Source organism: Lissotriton vulgaris, chromosome 11 (assembly GCF_964263255.1).
Source record: "Lissotriton vulgaris chromosome 11, aLisVul1.2, whole genome shotgun sequence".
Lineage (NCBI taxonomy): Eukaryota > Metazoa > Chordata > Amphibia > Caudata > Salamandridae > Lissotriton > Lissotriton vulgaris.
Window position 1 is genome coordinate 275,774,565 of NC_141699.1, and position 21,365 is coordinate 275,795,929.

The window sequence follows — 21,365 nt, forward strand, 5'->3', positions numbered from 1 at the left end:
AGTAACGCCAGGTCAATGAAGCGAAATTGTACCTTGTGCTTAGATCTGCGTTTGTGTAAGCCCAGTAGGCATTCCTCCACTGTACCGTGTAATGTAAGGCGTGTCACTGTTTCAGTAAGCTCTCTAATACTGACCCAATATTCTACTAGTGAGGGGCATGTCCACAGCATATGCAATAATCCCACTCCCGGGACGTGGCAACGTGGGCATAAGTGTTGCGTCTGGGGGAACATTTTATCTAGCCGACCTGGGGCCAGATAGGCTCGATGCAGTATCATGGTTTGTATACACTTAAATCTCGAGTTTCGGGAAACCTTTTTCGGGTGCTCTATAATCCTTGCCCATTCAGTATCCGAAAGTTCCCTGCCTATCTCCTCCCCCCATATAACACTCAATGAGTCTAGGTTCATCCTGGCGTGGGCGCTGATCCCATGACATATCCAGCGGATCAAGTGCAGTCCTCTTCCCATGTAATGTACCATTTTTACCAGTTCATTTTGGTCGGGTTCCTGGCCCTGCGGTGCCCAATATTTTTTAATGTACTGTAGGAGAGCAGCGTGTGTTAAAAATAAGTGTTGTGGTGCACCCGTCTCGGCGACGAACGTGCCATGATCCATCAGGAGTTCGTGACTAAAGAGTTCTGCCACCGTCGTTATGGCAGAGTCTGTCCATGATATCAGTTTACGCTGTGTGAGGATACCAGCGGCAAGCGGAATGCCCAGCAGAGGAATATTGCTCGCATATGTGGGGGTGTTTTTGTGTATCGAAGTGCCGCCTTCCAGCACGTCAGGGCAATGGTTAGTAGTGTAGGTAAGTCTTTCCGCAATTTGTAGCTTGGCAGTAAGAGAGCGTGTGGGGTACCATTTTCAGAGTCAGTGGTAGTCTATCCTATTTCATGGAGATTGCGGCCTGCTGTTCAGTAGGACAACCATTGTAGTTGGCAGGCGTAATAATATGCACAGAAGTCAGGGACTCCCAGCCCTCCCATACCCGTACCTACTTGTAATCTCTTCAAGCTAATACGCCGCCTTCCTGTGCCCCATATTAAGTCTAATAGCAGTGTGTTTAGTGTTTGAAATGTAGACAGTGGTACTATTAGGGGCAAATTCGTAAAGAAATAAAGCAGGTGTGGTAGGACTACCATTTTCGCTATTGCTGCCCTCCTCATAACGGATAAGGGCAGTGAGGTCCAGAAAGCAATACTGGATCGCAGGGATAGTATAGTCTTGCCAAGATTGCCCTCTAACATATCAGCATTTGTTCTATACACCTGGATGCCCAAGTATTTAAATGTAGTGGGGGCAACTTGTAATGTGGCGTCCCCAAATCCCACTTCTGCGGTGGCATCATGATACGTAAAGAAAAAGGCCTGTGATTTGGCTATATTCACAGCAAAGCCGGACATGATCTCAAAGGACTGAAACAGGTCATAAAGTGGAGCTAGAGGTTGTCGGAGGTCCCGGAGATAGATAATTATATCATCGGCATACGCCGAAAAAAGATGCGTAGTATGTCTGAGTGGTATTCCCATATCTGGGAAGTTCTGCTGCAGTGCAGTCGCCAGGGGTTCCAGTGCGAATATGAAAATCAGAGGTGATAACGGGCAGCCCTGTCTCGTTCCTCGGTGTATCCTATATTCGCCCGAGATGTGTCTACCGGTCCTCGCTCTCGCTGTCGGCCCCATGTATAGCAGTCTCAGCCACGCCATATAGCTTTCAGGTATCCCAAAGCGCGGGAGCGCTCTAAACATGTATTCCCAGTGAATCGAATCAAACGCCTGCTTAAGGTCCAAAGAGAGGCATCCTGCATGTGGGAATTCCTGCAGTGCCTCCGGCATTAAGTGATGTAACTTCCAAATGTTCAAGGAGGTGCTACGCGCTGGTACGAACCCTGTCTGATCCACATGTATCAGGTGGTGTAAGAAGGGCTGCAGCCTATTGGCCAGCACCTTACTCAGTATTTTATACTCCGTGGGTAAAAGCGATAGCGGGCGATAATTGGTCATGTCTGTGTGGTCCCTGCCTGGCTTAGGCAGTGATATTACCAGTGCTTGCGCGGTAGTAAGAGGCAGTGCACCTTCCTCCCAGATAGTCTTGTATAAGCCCGTTAATTTGGGTACTAATGTCTCTGCGTACGTGGTATAAAATTCGATGGGTAGACCGTCCATACCAGGGGTCTTATTTCGAGGGAGGCCCTTCATAGCAACCTTTATCTCCTGTGGGATTACGGGCCCTGATAGGTCTTTTTGTGCTGTGGGTGTCAGTGTGGGGAAGGTCAAGGCAGATAGGAAATAATCTGTTCGGTCAGTGGGTGTCGCCTCAGGTACGGCATATAAGGAGGCGTAGTATGATTTGAAGGCCTCATTAATTTCTCCCTGTGTGTATAAGCTTGCGCCATCAGCCTGAGTGATTTCAGTTATGACTATCGGGGGAGGGGTATCACGGAGAAGTCTGGCTAGCATGGTGCCTGCCTTGTCTGCATCTAGATGTGCACGTCTGGTGTATTCCTGGTAATCTATGTGTCTCAGAGATTCCAACAGTTCAGCATGTGGGGGGAGGAGCCAAGATGGCGACCTGAACGGACGTGTGGTCGCTCGGCTCCGCCGGCTCTGGAGACCCGCGCTACATCCTGACACCAATCCTGGGGTTTCCCTCGCCTGGAATACGCGGGACACGGAGCCGATCCTGACGGTGTCCCTCGGACTTCTCCGCCCGCCCGGAGTCGTGAGCTCTGGGCGGCTCGTCTTTGCCCCGGGTCTCCGCCCGCTCATCGGCGCCTGCCGGACCTCGCATGCCCCGAGGCGGACGATCTGCTGCGGCGCCTGGCTAACATACGGGCGCGCTTTCACCCATCTGCTGCCTGCCATACCCGCGTCCTTAGCCCTGCCGAGTACCAGTGGAGCAGCGCCGGCACGTATACTAGAGGGCTCACGAGGTTCCCTTTGTTCGTGGCCGCCATGTTGTCGGTCGGACTTCTCCGTTGCTGTGCAGGCTGCCGGTGACCTCCTCACGGCCCTATTTGCCTGTCTCACTACCGACTGTCCTTTGCTCCCGTGACGCACCGGAGGGGGCACAGTTTGTTGCTGGGGCAATATCTACCTCCCATCGGGGCCCGTGGCCCCCGTGTCTCCCCCTCCTGGTGCCCTGTGGACGGCTGGCAAGATGGCGATGCCTGCTCACCAGCGCTGCGGAGATGGCGCAGTACCCTCCTCCAGGGGAGGCGAGGGCATCCTTGCGCAGGGGACCGGAGTTGACTCTTCATCTATGAATAACGGACTACGTGACACACAGCCGGACTACACCCTCAGGGACGTGATGAGTATCCTGGGTGAAGTAAGATTGGAAATGCGGCGCTTCTATAAGGTACTGGCTGAGACTCTGGATGACTGTGTTACTGTTGAGAGCCGAATGCAGGGGACCCATCCCCGACAAGAGCCGGGACTGACTATGTTACAGCTTGTCAGCCCGTCACTATCTCCTGGAGATACTGTATCGATCGAGAGAACCATTACTGGGACTTTTGAGGAATTGTTGCCGCTAGTCGACTCTGCTGCTGCTACAATGTCTCCCCTTTGCTCTTCCAACAACTGTCTGCCTCGTGCACCAGTCTCGCCTAACTGTTCACTGCTAGCCTGTTCTCCTGCCCTGTCCCCTGCTCCTTCTTGGAAAGAATTTATTTCATCCTTCAGTGACTTTTGTCGCCAGCATGTCTTGGAAGGGCATTTTCCTATGGGACTATTGTTTGCGAGGGACGGGCGATGCTTCCTCTGCGGTGATGCACCTCCCCCATCCTTGAGGCGGCCATGTCTCTTTGTCGACGCAGACTGTATCGTATTACCAAGTTGGTTGGGTGATGGACTGTATCCTAGATCGGGCCAGGGTTAGGCGATATCCTAGTTGCATCAATATGGTGGCGGGTGGAAGCGGGGAGAGACTTGGGTTGTGTATGTGACACGGTGTACTATTTTTTGACTCTCTCCAATGGTAGGATCTTTGGTGAAGCTCTCCGTTAATTGATATTGGGGCGCAGACTGTTAATGTGCCGGCGGTGTCCGAGCGTGTACGAAGTGTACCTCCTCCTCCAATGTTCTTTCATGGGAGTCCAGGGATAGGCTTTTTCCTTGCTCCCTCCATCACTGGAGACTTTTTCTTTCTTTCCCCTTTTTTCCTTTCGCCACTTCTCTTCTCTTTCTAAATTTCGGGTTTTTGGGGCGACAGACACTCTGCTGGGGGGGGGGCAGGCCGTAGCCTCTGCATGTGTGTAGGGTGGGGGGATACATTTAGTTTTACTTTCTTTTCTATGGTGCCTATGTATGACCTTCTTTTATGATTTCTTCTTCTTTCAGTCCTGAGTCTGCGATAGGGTTTAGGGGGTGCGGGTAGTACTATGTGCGGTTCGTGTATGCTAGCCGACTCTCCTGATGTTATGTGTTGAACTGCCGATTTGATGAGGGGTTCCTTATTACGGTTGTTATTTTTTGGTGCTGCCTGCCCATGTAGTGAAGTAAATGTACGGACTCAGTACTCCTTGGTTCTATTCTTCACTGATTTATCTCTACACTAAAAAACTTAAAATCCAAACCTCACTGCTCCTTCCCCTGGCGACTGGGTTCTGTTAAGTGTAATTGCTGTTAATTGACGCTAAATTGTCTGCTGGCGCTGGGGGACCGTATGGTTTGTCTCTGTGCATAACAGTATTGTGGCCGGCCTGACGGTTGTAGGCCCGTATTTGTACCATCCTTACTGCACAATAAAGGTTTTCAAAAATTTAAAAAAAAAAAAAACAGTTCAGCATGTACAATCCGCTTTTCCTGGAGTGCCCCCGAGTGTGTGTCATCAGTCGCTGCTAGTTGTTCTAGTCAGCCCATTTCCGTCTCGTTTTCTACCAGTGACCTATGTAATTCTTGTCGTGCACCCACAGTTGCGCTGATCGCCTTTCCCCGCAGTACCGCCTTGAACGCATCCCATTCTATCAATCTGCTGGTCGCAGTGCCGCTGTTTTCGGCAAAGTACTGCTCTATCGAATGTAATATATCCGTGCGGAATACGGTCTCTTCGAGCAATTGTGGCCACAGGCGCCATGTGGGGACCGGTGTAGGTATTCTGCCCCATGTGATAGTAACCTCCAGTGGGTTATGGGCGGAGAATGTTTTGGGTAGATACGTAGTGTGAAGCACCTGACGTGTAATATCAGCAGAGCAAATAATCCTGTCTATCCTAGTGTGTAAGGAGTGCACTGCTGAATAAAATTAGTATCCCCAGTGTTCTCGATGCCATATCCTCCACACATCGTAGAGTCTCCAGCCCGTCATCCAGCGTACCAGCGCCTCGGATTGCTTATGTACCCCTGCACTGCGTAGTGGCGGGTGTGATCTATCTAAGGTGACATCCACCACCGTATTACAGTCCCCTCCCAAGATCCAGGGGCACGTGTCCCATCCTGTAAGTGCACCGCTGAGGACATCCCAGTATTTTTCCTGGTCAAAATTAGGGGCGTATATGGATCCCAACACCACCATTGTCCATCCAATGTCCCCCGCACAAAAACGTATCTACCCTCTTTATCAATTATTTGTTCATGCGCCACAAAGGGCACTCCATGGCGTACCCATATCGTAGCACCCCTAGCGTAGCCCGAATAAGAGGTGGAGAACACCTGCCCCCTCCATTTCTTTCTAAGTTTCACTATTTCGCCAGCCACCATGTGTGATTCCTGCAAAAAGGCCAGCTGCACCTTACGGCGAGTCAGAAGCGCATGAATCCCATGACGCTTGTGTGTGGTGCCCCTACCCCGTACATTCCATGTGACTATAGTATATCTGTCCAGTGTATGCTTTGCATCAATTCGCATATTCTATGTGGTGCAAATGTGATGTATATGAAAGCAACTAAAGTATTATCTGCGTCATGAAAGTGACCATCCCTCCCCCTAACTTCCCCAATACACGGTCTGGGACCGGAACCATACCATACCAGACCACAACATAACATTGCAACAGGCAAAGCAAGAATTGCAAACAATGGGCCTTCGCCATGTGGGGGGCGGGTCCTGCACCTCTCATGCGCACGTGCTTTACCTTGTAAGAACTTTATGGAGCTACTAAGGCATCCGAGCCCGATCTGTACTTTCTTGCAATAGGCAAGTTGATAGCAATTAACAATTTCAACATTGTATTTCAATTATGCCATAGAAATGCGGAGTAGAGTGTACTTGCGTGGTTATGTCAACCAAATAAGTCTGTGATCAGCTGGGGTGTAGCCGAGGGGGAACAGGGCGACGCTGCCCTCAGAGTTCGAAACATGGGATGATTCCTCATCTGTGGAGGATTTAGTTCCTTTAACAATTCGCGGATCATTTGTAAATGTGGCCGTCGCGATGACCGCCAATCCAATCCTCGACGTCCCCAGGGCTCTCGAAGAAGTAGGTTTTTTGATCATGTAGGATCTTCAGGCGTGCCGGAATCAAGAGAGCATACTGGACACTCAGGTCCCGTAACCTTCGCTTCACATCCAGGAATGAGGAACGCTGGTGTTTAACCGTTTGCGTGTAGTCCGGGTATAAGGAGACTCTTGTATTTTCGAGGGTGATCGGCGCCTGCTCTCTGGCCTTCTGCAATAATTCATCTCTGTCTCTGTAATTGAGCAGTTTCACAATAAGGGGACGTGGCGGGGCACCTGGTTTTGGTCTGCCAGTTGGTATACGGTGCGCCCTTTCTATGCAATATTGCGAGGAGAGGCCTTCCGTCGTCACATGATCTATGAAACCTTTGTTCCATTTATCTTGCGGCGTCAATCCCTTCACTTTTCTCCGGCAGGCCGATCACTCCGACGTTATTGCGCCTCACCCTCCCTTCCGCATCCTCCACTCGGTCTATCAGGGCGGATTTGGGGTTGTAGGGTTTTCACATCCGTCTCCGTTTTCTTTTGCTGCGGTAGTATCTCCGCCACGGACATGGCGTGGTCTTTCACTTTGTTCGCTACCTTCGTGTGGTCTGCTCTCAATAGGGTTAAGCCTGTGGTTAGAGTACCTATCTGCGCCTCTATGGCCTTCCTGGAGTCTCGCACCTCTTGCAGTATAAGGTCCAGCTTGTCCACCTGTGCTGGCAGCACCGTAGGGGGGACACAATCAGATCTTGGCGTAGTATCCACGTCATCCGTCGCATCTTGCATGGGGTCCACCACCATCTGTACCTGTGGTTTCCATCTGTTCTTACCCATAGTGTCGAGGTGTTGTTGACTTTCCTTGTATCTCAGCAACCCCACTGGGCTAGGAAGGGAGCAAGGCACACTTTGGTTGTTTGGCCGTGCCTGTTGTGTCGTAGCTGCTGAATACCAGTGGTATTGTCACCAGAGCTACTCCCTAGGCGTAACACTATTCGGATAGGCCACGGCCTCTTGTGTTTTAGTGGAGGGGGCCGTATTCCTCTCGGACTGCGACCCTGCGGGACACGGTATTCTAGTGTGAACTGACCTGCGATGCAATAGGCAGAGGGGGTTGTCTAGGGAGTCCACAGGCATCCACTCCGGGAGGGAGAAAGAAGGCTTCCGGTGAGTATTCCCGATGTGCCTCCGTGCGTGTGTTCCTGGACTATGACAATGAGAGTATCCCCCGCTGTTTCAAAGTTTGTTGCAGGTGTGCACATAACAGACAGCAGAGTTCCCTGGGCGAGGGGTACACTCCCGTATACTTTTCCCTCTGTGTTTGGAGTCGGGGGCCTGGGAAATTGGCTGCTTTCCACCATCAGGTCGTAGCTCCGCCCCCTTCTCAGCAGGCCATGCAGCCCCGGGCTCGCGTAGTTTTAGTGCCCGTACAGTGCTCCCACAGAGTCCCAGCCAATCGAGCGCCCCTCACCTCTTTGTTTTCGGCTCAAAGCGGTGCCCCGCAGTCCTGAACAGCGTCGTAACAGAAGGTGGGTGATTGTCCGGAGCACAGCTTGTATCCCATTGCGGGGTCTCCCGATATGGCAGTCCGCGCGGTTCCCCCGCGCCGCCTATCAGTATTTCCCGTCTTCAATGGCAGCAGTTAATTTCTCGGGTGCCGGACTTGTATTTTCAGCACCAGCTGATCCCAGCACCATCGGTCGCCGGTTAGTGTAATTGAGGCGCGCTTAGAAAGCAGCAGTGTGTTTAATTCAGGATTTTGTAGGGCTCGGGTCCGGAGCTCCTTTAGGACACGTCCGCCATGTTCCGCGGTTGGCCACGCCCCCCTTCAATATTTTGTTAATAATCCTGAGAATTGTTACAGTCCGCTTTTCCAAGTATTTCTTGCAAAAACTATAAGATAATATGCAAAGTTGGTGAAGTTATCTATCAGTTGGGCCTTCATGGCAAAATCTGAATTTTAGCAATTATTTAATACTGCATACTCCCCATTTTCAACATTTTGTATTCGGGTGATATGTGAGATACCTTTCTTGCTAATGTGGATTTACCCATGAAGAAAAGTTACTTTATTAATACACTTTCATGTAAAACACTCACAAGTTACTGGCACAACACAGTTCCATAGTATCTGCAGAAAAAGGCATATCTAGTTTCTTCATCCACTAACATTTGCATGAGAAAAACTTGCTCAGGCTGTAGGAAGGTGGATACCGGACTATGGTTACCCCAGATTTTTTTGTTTAGCTGGCTTTCGACTTAGCCTGGGGCCCTGACTAGCAGGATCCCAGACTAACTATCTGCTCTCTCTTTAAAATGGACTCCATGTACCCATGGTACATCTCCAATTGGATACTGGGTCGCCTTATGAGCCCCTGTACAGTGTAATATAGTTACCCAGGGCATAGGTGCATCCAAGGCCTACCAGGGGCTGCAGTATGTATTATGCCACCCCTGGCTGGCCACCCAAATTGACACAACTGGCTGATCACTCAGCTGGGGCAAGGTGGTGTAATCACCCTTTGCTTTAGATATAGTATACCTATATCTAACCTTATATCTAGACTCATATACACCTATAAGTCACTCCTATGGCAGACCTTAACAATCCTGGAGGCAGAGTGCTTGGTTTTATGTGAGATGGTGCTCTAGCATGAGCTGAGCCTGTCTGCAGCTTTCGGAACCATGTCCTTATAGCTGTTCTAGGATATTACCATACCATATACTCTTAAGTGCATTATGAACCTCGCGGTTAAATGTAACTCTGGTTTCGCTTTATCAAAACATGTCGAGTAAGGTGTCATACAATTTGGAATACTGCCTCCTCGCCAGTTCTGGCGACGAGGGGAGGATTCCACCCTTCTAGAGGGAGAAGACATGTTGTTCCTACTAATCCCGGTTAAAGTTAACCAGAGCCTTAGCATCACAAAATGGATGCTGCTGCCACAGACACAAGTCTGACCTCCTGCTGCTGGGAGTCCTTCCAGCGAGGGAGGCCTGGACAATATGTTTCCTGCCTTGGGATGTGCTAGCACCACCCCAGACAGGCGTTTGTGTATTGGGGCAGGGAGGGCTGAAAGAAATGAGACACTGCCTGAGGCACACAAGGTGTCCCATGCATATTCCAGTTCAAACCGGTGATGGGGCACTCCAGCCCCAGCTCTGGCACGAAACTGGACAAAGGGAAAGGGGTGTAACCACCCCCTTCCCTGGTCCCACCCATAGGAGGGACCTAGCTGGTAATCTAGCCCCTAGATTTGGTATATAGGTAGGAGCCGAGTCCCAAGACTTTAGATTATCCTGACTGAAACTCTGAAACGAAACTCTGGACCTTCACTGATCTACTTTACAAGAAGACGACTGAAGAATCTCCCTTGTGGTCAAGGAGTGACCACCCTGCACATGCAGGCACCAACCCAGCGATCACGGACTTGCTTTGTCGACGCTCCCGCCGGAGCCCGAGCACAGAGCCCGACGAGAACCGGATTCCCAGACATCCAACAGCCCGATCCACAGTCCCTGCAAAGCTGAGACCCGTGGATGCGACGAGAGACGTGGGACCGGCCATCTTGAAAAGTCGACGACTAGCTGATTGTGCAGCACCCGAGGCTCCCTCGAAGCTGTGCATTAGGGATTGAGAAGCCCCAGCCCCGAGCAGCATCTGCACCAAAGATCAGCCTTACACACTCCACGAGTTCTGCGGGGGCCCTTTTGCATTTTCCTGCTCGACGCGTCTGCCCGATCACTTGCCCGTTGGCTAGTGGCCATCTTGGCGACGATCCTTTGATTTTACACAGCTGGTCTGGTTGCTCCAGACTGGCCCTCGCTTCCCTCAAAAGAAGCAGCCCTTCAGACCTTGCTGGTCTGAGTAAGAAGCCAACTTTGTTTCCTGCGTGGGTTGCCTTTGCCAAAGCTTGTTGACTCCAATCCTGAAGCCGACACCGCAGACAGCGAGAGCCTTTGTGGGACAGTCCGTGCCTGACTCCTGGTCGTCGTCGACGTCTCCTGGTCCACGTGGCTGCAGAGACCATCTTCCCATCAGCACCTGATTGCTTCACGACATCGCCTGGTTCCTTTCTGGTCACTGGCTAGTGACCCAGACTCTATACCCTTTGCTTTCGGGTCCTCTTCATCTTTGATCCACCCTTGGATCTATCCAGACACTTCTCTCCTGGTCGCCTGCAGCATCTTTCTTCCAGGCTCCATAGGATTCGACAAAGAAACCCGACACTCTTTGACACCTATGCACCCGCTTCCTGTGGGTGAGGTAACGCGAATACTTCGGTGCTCCTGTGGGTATCAACTATCCAACTGTCTAGGTTTCAAGTAACTTTCACCTCGTCGAGTCCGAAGTGCCCTCAAAGAACTAGTTTGTAACCTGTACGTTCCCATTCATTCTCTATGGTAACCTGCGTGCGTGATTGGACACTGCACCCGCTTCCTGTGGGTCTCCTGCTTCCTAACACTTGGTAGCTCAGCGTAGCCCCAGCGATTCCCTAGGCCTATTCACTTTCCTTGTAGTGGTCCTTATACCACTATTTTAGTATATGGTTTAGCGTGCCCCTAGGGCCCTACTGTATTTTGTGCAACTTATTGTATTTAAATTGATTATCTTGTATTGTGCTTAGACCTCTGACCTCATAAAGAGTTCAGAGGGTTTGTCTAGTAATAAATAACATATATATTTTATATATATCCTGTGTGGTGTCCTTTCACTTGGTATTAAGGGAGTTACATATGGTAAAACAGCTGGCTTCACATGCCCTCTTGAGTTTAGCCTAAGACTGCTTTGTCCATGCTACCCCTAGGATAGCTGGTCTATAAGGTTGACTTTACAACCATCACCATAAGGGCTGTTTGGACTGGTGCAAGGTGCTCACTAGAATAGTGAACATCATATACCAGGCCAACTTCTCACACAGGCTTAGTAAGGTAAGGAGGAAACGCTCCCCGAACAATGGAAAACATTGCTTGAGTAACAAAAATGTATCTCACCCAAGCTCTGAATGGCTTTGCTTTCCTTATATAGATCATTGTGGAATGTGGCTTCTGGCTCTATTTAGTAGCTCTAATGAAGTCCTACTGGGATTTGGAATGTAATTCATGGTTTTAAGAAGTTTGGTTAACCTTCTTATTAAACTGTTCTCAGACCCAACTGGCGCTAACCTTTGAATAACTGTTTCTCTCCAACTGTTTGCTAATATTGTTCTCTGTTTTACACTGCAGCTGTCTCTAAAGTGCAGAGCACCTGAGGTTTCCTTATACGTGTCTCAAGCCTATGAAACCATACTGAAGAACTGAAGAGCCATTTGGAAATTTCCAGCTTTCACTGCTCGATCACTCCTTTCCACTCAGGAAAGGTGAATCAGTGATTCGGCAGTTGGGTGCAGTGTATGTGTGTATGTCTGTGTGTGTTTTCTAGTCCTGACCAAGGACCAAATGCTGTCAGATAATGACCACCCTGCCAGAGAAGTTTTTTAAACAGAAAGGTCAAACACTGATGGGAAAAATTCTGTTTTTAAATACGGTAATATTCTTCTCCTTCTTATGCTCTCTTCATTCAGCCTCCATCACACGCTCTTTTTAATTCATTGTTCCCTTTCTCTTGTTCCGTCTCCTCCTGCCTCCCCATCCTGTTTGTACACCCATCTTACTTGGGCAGTAATTTATGAAGACCTGTTGCTGCCACCCGTCTTTTAACCATATTGGAACGTGTGAAAAGAAATGTGTCTGAGATGATTTCAGTTGTGGTGAAGTGAACTGGAAAGACCCCTGTTGAAGGGACTCCTCTCTGAACTGACACCTAGAAATATTTTTCCTATTTCGGTCATGAGGTTTTCATCTTCCACATACAGGAACACTAATATTGTTCATTTCTGGAGGCCATTGTATTGAACCTCCCCTATGTTGGTGTGCTTCAGCCGTGCCCCGTTTCCTGAGGGTTAAAAGAACGACAATATTTACAGATATATATATATATATAGTTCATTTTCTTTTGTGTAAAAAAAAATAACGAAATGATTGAATAAAGGTGACCTCTAATGATTGTAACATTAATCTTGTACTGTTTCGTGAGTTTTTTTCTAAGTTATCATGGAGAATGGGCTCATGGACAATGTATGTTTTCCCCTCCTCCTGCTTCACTCCATAGAGCTCTTCAGATGTGTGTGCACCTGTAACTGATCCATCTAGAGACTTGACGAAGACTGAATCAGCAAAAAGATGGACCATCTCTCGATTTGTGCATTCCCTTTCTCCCCTTTCCTCATTTTATATTTCTAAAGAAGTGTAACACCCTTTAAATTATTCTTCTGGACCATTGACAAAGGACTACCTCTCTGTCTGTTAAACTCCCTCCCACCCTCCCCCAAAAAAAACCTAAAACACCGCCTGATGGCCTGTCCCTGTAGGCTGTTTCATTTAGATAGTTGGTGAAGATTGGATTGCAAAGAAACTAAGCATCTCGATTCATTAGAGGAGACTAAAGGCTCAGTGGTCCGGTGAATGGAAACCTGCCATTTCAGGATAATCCCTCTAGTGAGAATACAGAGTGAATAAATGTTGCTGTGCTTTGTAGAAACTAATTCACCAGACTGAAGCCAGGGGTCACACGTCCACTATGTATGTTCCTCACTTGGAGAAGAAAGTAATTATATGGGTGTTGTGATTTTGTGACGGACACGTCTTCCTGTAGATTCATCACCTTAAGAATTATCTTCACACTTCAAACTGGTTGTCCAAACTTGGAGCAGAACTCCGTTGCCTTCCCAATGGTTCCTCCTGATTGAGTGTTGAAGAAGCGTGACTGTTTTAAACGTGGTCAATTATGGCTTGGATGCATTCAAACAGGTTTTGAAGTATGGCCTTGATTCTAATGACAACTTTGCTTGAATCTTGAGCACGGCTGTCACGCTGCACAAGCATGCTTAGATGCGTTCCAATGGCTACTTTGCATGTGCCCAAGCCACACTTCTGGGCATGTCCTTTGATTGCAAGCAGCTGTACTGAGTGAAAGCCACCTCCTCCCTAGACACTTGAAAGAAGTAGAGCTACGGATTGCATGCTGGCCCCAGCACTTCCACCTACCATGTAGAAAGGTTTTGTGGCTACTTCAGGACAGTGCAATCCTGACCGAGATAACCTTCTCAGCCTGTTCAGACACCCCAACAACTGTACCCCCTACTTTTGCGGCAGAGGTTGGTCTACTGAATAAAACCAACAGCAGCAGATACATCTCCACCATTATCTGTCATCTGTGCTGCCTCAAAATCCTCTGACTCCGTGAAAGGCAACATCTGCTAGTGGTGGGGAGGGCCTCATTTTCCATAACTTGTGCAACAGTCATGATGGACCTCTCAATAATGCATTTGATCTATTTGGGTTATGTGCTACCTTTCTTGCCCCTATCACCGAACCGCATCCTCTATGCCAGGGCACAACCTCCGGTTCACACCTCAATTCTCGTGGCAGAGGTCCTGGCCTACATTGACTAACAGGCAGTAGATTGGGTGCCTCTAGACAAAAGGACACATGATTTTACTGAGTTGTGAGAACTATCCTGTATTTTCCACCTTCTAAACGTATTCCTCCAACAGGACAAGTTCAGGGTGCTATCCCTGAGCCAAGGTCTGCTAGCCCTGAATGTGGGGATTGTTTGATTTTCCTGTACAGCCACAGTGCCTCATTCTATCTTCAAGTTCTTACCTCTTACAAACATTAGCTGAGTTTCACCAGAGGGGGGTCCCAGAATTAACAGTTTGCAGTCTTGCCTTTCAGGCTGACTATGGCACCTTGTATTTTCACACACGTACTATTAGTTGTGGTGGCCCCTCTGAGATCTTTTTGGAGTCCATTTATGCACATACTTGAACTATTATCTAGTGAAGACAAAGTCCCTGGCACAGGTCGAGGAGCATCTTCAACAGACAATACCTCTTCTCTGCAACTTTGGCTTTACCATCCTTTCACAAAAAATCTAATTTCAATCCATTGCAGACATTGACCTTTGTAGGTGCCATACTAGACACAAGCCAAGGCCTCAGAGGGTAATGGATATCAGGAAATGATCCTGAGATTTCTGACTTAAATACATCTCCCAGTCCCGCAGGTCTTAAGCCTGCTGTACCTCAAACGTCTAGTTTTTCCCGTACACAAGATGGGAAAAGAGGGCCCTCCAGTGGTTCTTGCGATGACAACAGCTTCAACACCAAGGTAATTTCTTGGCTGAGGTCCATGGCTTCTAGTAAGTTCACACAGACCTGCACTCATGGATGGACCCCTCCAACCTTGAAATTGGGTTGTTTATTCAGTCTTCCAAAAGCACAGGCTACTGTGGTCACTCTACCTTCTCCCTGAGCTGGGACACCCATCTGGGTGGCTAACTGGATTTTTTTCTGTAGCGGCCCAACTGACATGATCTCTCAACATGAACGGATGCTTGTTACTGGTAGACCACTGTGGAAATATATCCCTAAAGGACTGAGGTCCTAGCACTGAATGGGGCAAAACAACTACCGTGGTTCAGACATATTGCCAAATGGTGTAAACTGCTAAACCTGACGGTCTTGTGGGAGCACCCAGAAAAGGCCATCAAACGCGATATTTTGACCCTCAAAGCTACGTATTGGAGTGTAATAGGGGGCTATATAGCAATAACAATGGTAGTGGGCAGTTAACATCTAACTTTTTAAATGTTAAATCAAGTTTTTTGTTTGAACCCTTCCTTGATTTGATTACAACCCCCTTGCCAAGAGCCTGTATGTTCGATTTAGATATGGCAACCTGCTTCTTAAATTTCCGGGGAACGAGGCGACTAACCTGGTTTTAGATCTCTGCCCTGCTTGCCGTGAAGCTCACGAGTCTGAAGGACACATCCTGTTTTTTTGTACAAAGTATAGGTAGCTGCGCAGGAAATGGATTAGACCATTATGTCTCAATCTGGGAGCTAGGCTGCACCAGATTGCCTTCAGGATCTTAAAATCTGATACATCAGGGCCAATAGTATTTGCTCTTAGTCGTTTTTTATTTTCCTTCTGGTTGATCCATTAAAAGTTTTGTTATAATAACGAAGTCATTTTTAATCCTTTCCCCCCTACGTTGTACATGTATCTCAAAAATCAAGTTGGTATACATGGTCCAGCATTTTAATTGATTGGTAGACTGTATAGCTTGACTATGAGGGATGAATTTTTATATTTTGTTTTACCCTGTTTTGGGATGTCATCTGTATGTGTGCTCTAAATGGTTTACTACTATTTTAATTGTACATACATTTGTGTTTTTATCTTTTGTATACTTTGATGGTGTTTTGTACAGATTACCGAATAAAGTAAGATGATGATAATTATGACTGAGGTTAACCTCTCTGCTACAACCCAGCACAGTAGAATGTTCTTGTTTTTTCTCCCCTCATACGCTTCTCACCCAATGTTTCCCTGGGGAATGTTTTCAGGTTCATCTGGACTGTGGGCGTGTTGTACCCATACTTCTTCTGCCAAAAGTCATGTTGAACAAGCAGAGCTGATCACCTCCAACTAGGCAAGGAGGATCTGCAATATATTTACACTCAATATTTGGCCACATGTTGCTGTCCCACACACTGAAGGCCTTCTTTCACAGCAGGATTGTCGGTCTGCCACTCCAGTCCCCAAGTAGAGATTAAGCAGTACCAACCAGTATGCTTTTGTGCTTTTGCCTCACTGATGAAGTTGCAGACTCCTTACTGATGTCCTCTGTTCAACACTGTCTCGTGCAGAGTAGGTGCCAGTGGTGACTACAGTAAGTGGTTACCTGACTGCCCTGTTAACTTTCATGTGTCTCCCTGGTCGGACTTCATTGTTTAGGTCACCTTTAGTGGCACACTTTCTGAAAGGTTTTCTCTACTTGTTTCCCCCTACTCTGTTCATTGTTCTTTAGTGGTATTTGAATCTTGTGTTGACTTTCTTGATGGGATCTCCTTGTGAGCCAGTTCACTGTTGTTAGTTGCAATAACCTCTGCACGTATAATCAGAGAACTTTAGGCCCACTCAGTTTGTCCACCTTTTTATCCACCTTTTTACCTGGACAAATTGGTCCTATGTACCAACCCAGCTTTCTTGCCCAAGATGGTTTCAGCCTTTAATATGGCCCAGTATTTACTCTTGCAACTTTCTTTCCTCATTCAGGAGAGACTGCATAGACTGCATTTGGTCTCTTACTACATTGACTGTAATAGATATGACAGAGTGGATGATCTGTTCTATATGGACTTTACCGGAGACAGAAAAAGCAAAGTGGTGGCCATACGCTGTAGTGTTTGATCATCTTATTGTGTGAAGATCTGCTACACCTTGCCCACAATAGACCCACCGGGGGGCATTTATGCTCTCGCCGCCAGGGCCATGGCTGCTTCCAAGACTGTTACCAGAGAGACATTGAGTCCGTCATCTGTTGGGCACTCCATGTTTATGAATTTGCCAAATATTACTGCGTTAGAGCATAAACTCATACTGAAGGACAATGTGCCAGGACTGTGTTGCATGACTTCCTTGGTTAATTGCCACTCCTCATTCCCCCTTCCAAATTGTATTGCTTTTGGAGTCCTTCTTAATGTGGGGAACCTGCAGAAATATGTAGCCATCAGAACAAAAAGTTTACTTTGGTAACAATATTACTTGTGACTGCATAATCTTCCTACCCTCCTTTCTCCCCTGATGAGTCTGTGCCATATAAAATAATATCCCAGAATGTGTCATCTGTTATTATTTTTGCTACTGAGGATACTTTCTCAGTTCCTTGCTGAGTGCGGGAAACATTTTTAGGAACTGATGTCAGCATGCACGTTGAGGCTTTTTATGCACCTGTGGTGTCCTGTTGGGTGGGTGGAGTTAAGGTTGGAGTTTCAGGGTACCACCTGGTGGTGCTGGAATGCTACTGCTGAACCAGTATGGTGCCTGGGGGATATTATTGAAGCAAGAAATGTGCAGAAAGATAATTCACTCCACCAGAAATCTAGCCACCGAATGTAAACAGCTTTTACTTTTGGTCATTCAGTTCCATGATCATATATATCTAATAAAGCCTTCTAGCCACAGATTCCTTAACTTAAAATATTCCCCAAGCGTCAGACTGGATCCACAAATTTTCTAGCAGTACCCCTGCATGTCAGTTGGAGGCGTTTCGCTCCGTAGCCCGAAGTGATGTGTGCGTTGTCTAAATAGGTGCAACTCCAGCATACTGGTTTTCCGCACCAGTCAGCGTAGATCTGGAGAGAGCTATTCACAGTCAATTTTTCCTGCACTTTTTCCTTACCTTTTGTCAGTCATTTTCGAGATTTCATCTCTTTGTGTTAGGGATGTCCCCTAAGAAGCCAACAGGCTTCAAACCATGTGGGGCCGATCACAGGTAGATGTCGGTGAAATACCCTCATTTGGTATGCCTATGGCGCTTGGAGCAGGACCTGGACTCCAACAATCCCAAGGCGCTGAGGGAACGTTCACTGAAGCTCCTCGCTGCCTGATGACCCCATGTTACGCTCAATCCTGGTCACGCAAAAGGTCCCAGGACTGCTCGCAGAGCCCCTCCTGATGGTCGTTGCCTTGATCCAAGTTGTCCGGTAAGTCCCACAAGAGAAAGACAACTAATAAGTCGAGGTGGTTTTCGACTTCTCCGTGCTGGTGAAAGTCATTGGACCTGTTGCAGGAGCGCCAACGCTCTAGACCTCGTTCTGCGGAGGAGCGAGTACCTTGGCCTGCTTGACGCCTCCCAGAGTTTTCCAATGCCAGAGAACCCCCACCCAACCCGGGGGACTATGCACCTCATATTTTGGCAGCCTGACACCTATAGAGCACCTTCAGTCTGCACGAGTTTAGGCATGGCACCACAGGTTTGGGTGCGCCCATACTGGTTCTCAGCTGGCGAGTTTGCCCTCTGTGCCAGTTGGGCCTCTGGGAACCAGATCTGGAGCGGCACCGCCCACAATTCCATGACCTTCCTCTGTACCTGCTCAGTACCATAGTTCCCAGCGCCTCCGACTCCCTGCAGCGGCACAGGCCCTATCGCCATACCAGACTCTAGCATAGAGCTGAATGTGCATCGTTCAAGTGCTGTACCGACCATGCCTTTTGAGCAGGACCCAGTGTCCATTTCCCTCGACAGGCTTGGTGAGGGTGGCGATTGGGAAGGGTCAGTTAGTATGAGGAACTGGACACCTCGCCAGACGTTGGCCTGGCTTCTGAGAACTGCAACAACTATTACCATCTGCCACAATGTATCCACTTCCCCACTTCTTTCACCTTTTAATCAATTGTTCCTAATGTATATTTAATGTATTTTTGTTGTTTTCCTATTATGTATGCCTTTATTGTGTTGTTTTTGACAAAGTGCTCACCGCTCGTTACCCATGGTAAATACATTACAACTGATGTATAGGCACTTGTATATAAATGTTTTTGATTATTGCCTTTTGACGTTTGAACTTTTTAAAAAAAACATGAATTAAAGAATAACTAACATGTTTTAAACAGTTGTCCATTAATTGCACTGAGCTTGGGTCATCCCCCACATTATGTCATATAAATTAATGTAATACTTGTGTATCTCACTGCCTAGGAAAGTTTTTCGCATTGGTTGGCCTGGTTTCTGCCCCCTACCGTGATTACAGAGAAGGGTGCTTCATTTGCAAAGGTGGTGCAAAAGACGGCGGAGATCTTGGGCCTTCAGTTGCCCACAGTGGCAGTCAAGGGCGTTGGCCCTTCTGAACCTTTAGTTCCATTCAATGAAGCTGTTACAGAATTCCTCCTTTGAGACTGGTCCAAGCCCTGCACAGGGGCTCCTGTGCACAGTGCAATTGATCCCGCCATCGCCCTGTTCCTGGAAACTCCATTTTTCTCACCCTGCACCCAACCCCGGAGAACTTGGTGTTCCAACCCTCCACTTCCAAGATCAACCTTGGCGCATTCCCTACCACTCCACCAGATAGGGAATCTAAAAGGCTGGATAACTTTGGTAAGAGGATTACTCTTCCACCAGCCTAGCAATGCGGTTGGTGAACACCGCAAGCCTTTGGGCAATACCAAGACACTGTGAGATTTAGCGCCAGGAAGCCGCTTGGCCGCAGTGCGCTTTAGAAATTTCTTTTTCATTTCATTTGGTGTACAAAAGTGCTCCCTACACTCTTAGAGGATACCCAAGCTATGCTGTCCCAAGCTATTGCTGACGGGCAAGATGCAGCAAAGTTCGATATCAGATGTGGACTTGACCCAACTGACTCGCTGGGCAGAGTAATTTCATAGTCAGCGGTCTCAGACGCTAAGCCTATCTGAGAACCACTGGCTTCTTGGGGGATGTCCAAGCTTCGCTCATTGACATGCCCTATGATGGTTTTGCCTCTTTAGTGAGAAGGCAGACTTGGCGCTGGAGCACTTTAAGGACAGCAGAGCTGCAGCCAGGTCCTTGGGTCTATCCATTGCTTGTTGCCATCCCCAATCTACCTTTTCGCCCCTTCCTTGGATACAGTAGGGCCTACAAACTGTGAGCCTTCCCAACCAGCCACAAAGGCCAACAGGTTTCCCAGCCTTTTGTGGCTGTGTACGTGGTTCCCACAGATCACTATGTACCACCAGCCAGAGGTCGGGTCATTCCACCACTCCCCGTGCAGCCGCAGCCACCAAACCCCTTTAGTTTGCCCTTATACAAACACAGGCACCAAATGAGACGCAAGATCTGCCAGCACATGCCCCACTGACAGTCCAGAACATCGGACAAGTGGATTTTACAAATAGTCCAGAAGGGTTACTCCATCCCCTTTCTGGGGACTCCCCCACTCCTGCCACCTATTTTCGACCGGCTGACTGAGGACAATCTCTTTTGCTCCGCCAGGAAGTGTTGTCCCCTTTGGCCATAGGGGCCATAGAAACAGTGCCAGCATCAGCAGTATGATGTGGTTCCTATTCCTACTACTTTCCGGTGCCCAAAAAGGACAGAGGCCTCTGTCCTATCCTAGACCTGTGCCTTCTCAACTTCTTACTGAAAATGGAGATGTTCAAGATGCTCACCTTAGCTGGGATACTGTCGGCCCTGGACCCTGTCCCTGGAACCTGGATGGTAGCGTTGGACTTGCAGGACTCATACTTCCAAATCCCACCTGCACGCTCACAGGTGCTACCTGCATTTTGCGGTGGGCCAAGAGCACTATCAGTTTGTCGTGCTTTCCTTTGGCTTTACCAGTGCCTCTCAGGTGTTCCATGTACAATAAGGAGCAATAGAAGGAATTACAAAGCAGATCGCCCTCCACTCAAAACAACAATCTAACAACAAGGACCTGCTCTAATACTGGACCAAAATTTTGAAAAACCCACAGGCAAAGTGCTCAACTGTTGTAATAATGAAATCGTTTCAAAAATGCTACTCAAAACCGGGTTTTGCTGTCCAGTTTAAAAATAAGTTTGTCTAACAACCCCACTTACAGCCCCATATGCAAGTGCCCATTGGAAAAAATTGTGTGAAGGTGTTAGACCCGTCTGCTTCTGAGAGTTCCCTCACCACTATGATTTCTTTGGTTCCCCTGTACCTCCCAAAATTTGTCGCTTTTCTTTGTCTACCAGGACCTTTTGTGTGCTGTTTCATGGGGCTGGATGTTCCTTGATGCCCAGTTGTTCACAAGGTTTTTGGCACCTATTTACAAGACGCCTGGCGAAACCTGTGACATTATAGACTGGGATTGGCAACCTGTATGAATGGCCTCAAAATGGTGGCCATCCTTTTTCCTCATGTGAGTGACTCCCCTTGGAGCCTCCATGAACCTTGACCTTTCAAGGTTTTGGCGCCCTTTTACTTGGCGCGCATTCCTGACAGGAATTACTTTATTTTCCTCAGGTACACAAAATGGCTGCTCTAGAACCCTAGTATGGTGGCTGCTAGGGTCCCAAATACCTCTTAGAAGTGCCATGTCATTGGCTTAGCCCAAAGAAGGTTCTAGAACCTACTGGCACGAGCCAGCACCTCAGG

The 21,365-nt window shown here is 48.1% G+C and overlaps 1 protein-coding gene across 2 annotated transcripts in view; it reads left to right on the forward strand.

Annotated features, from left to right (window-relative positions):
- Window positions 1–12,437, forward strand: part of AP1B1 (adaptor related protein complex 1 subunit beta 1) — a 320,810-nt gene extending 308,373 nt beyond the window's left edge. For both annotated transcript variants that reach the window (XM_086943235.1, XM_086943236.1), the window contains exon 21: window positions 11,607–12,437. In XM_086943235.1, the coding sequence (XP_086799361.1) occupies window positions 11,607–11,681 (75 nt within the window). In that variant the 3' untranslated portion in view covers window positions 11,682–12,437. The remainder of the gene's footprint in view (window positions 1–11,606) is intronic.
- Window positions 12,438–21,365: the final 8,928 nt, after the last annotated feature.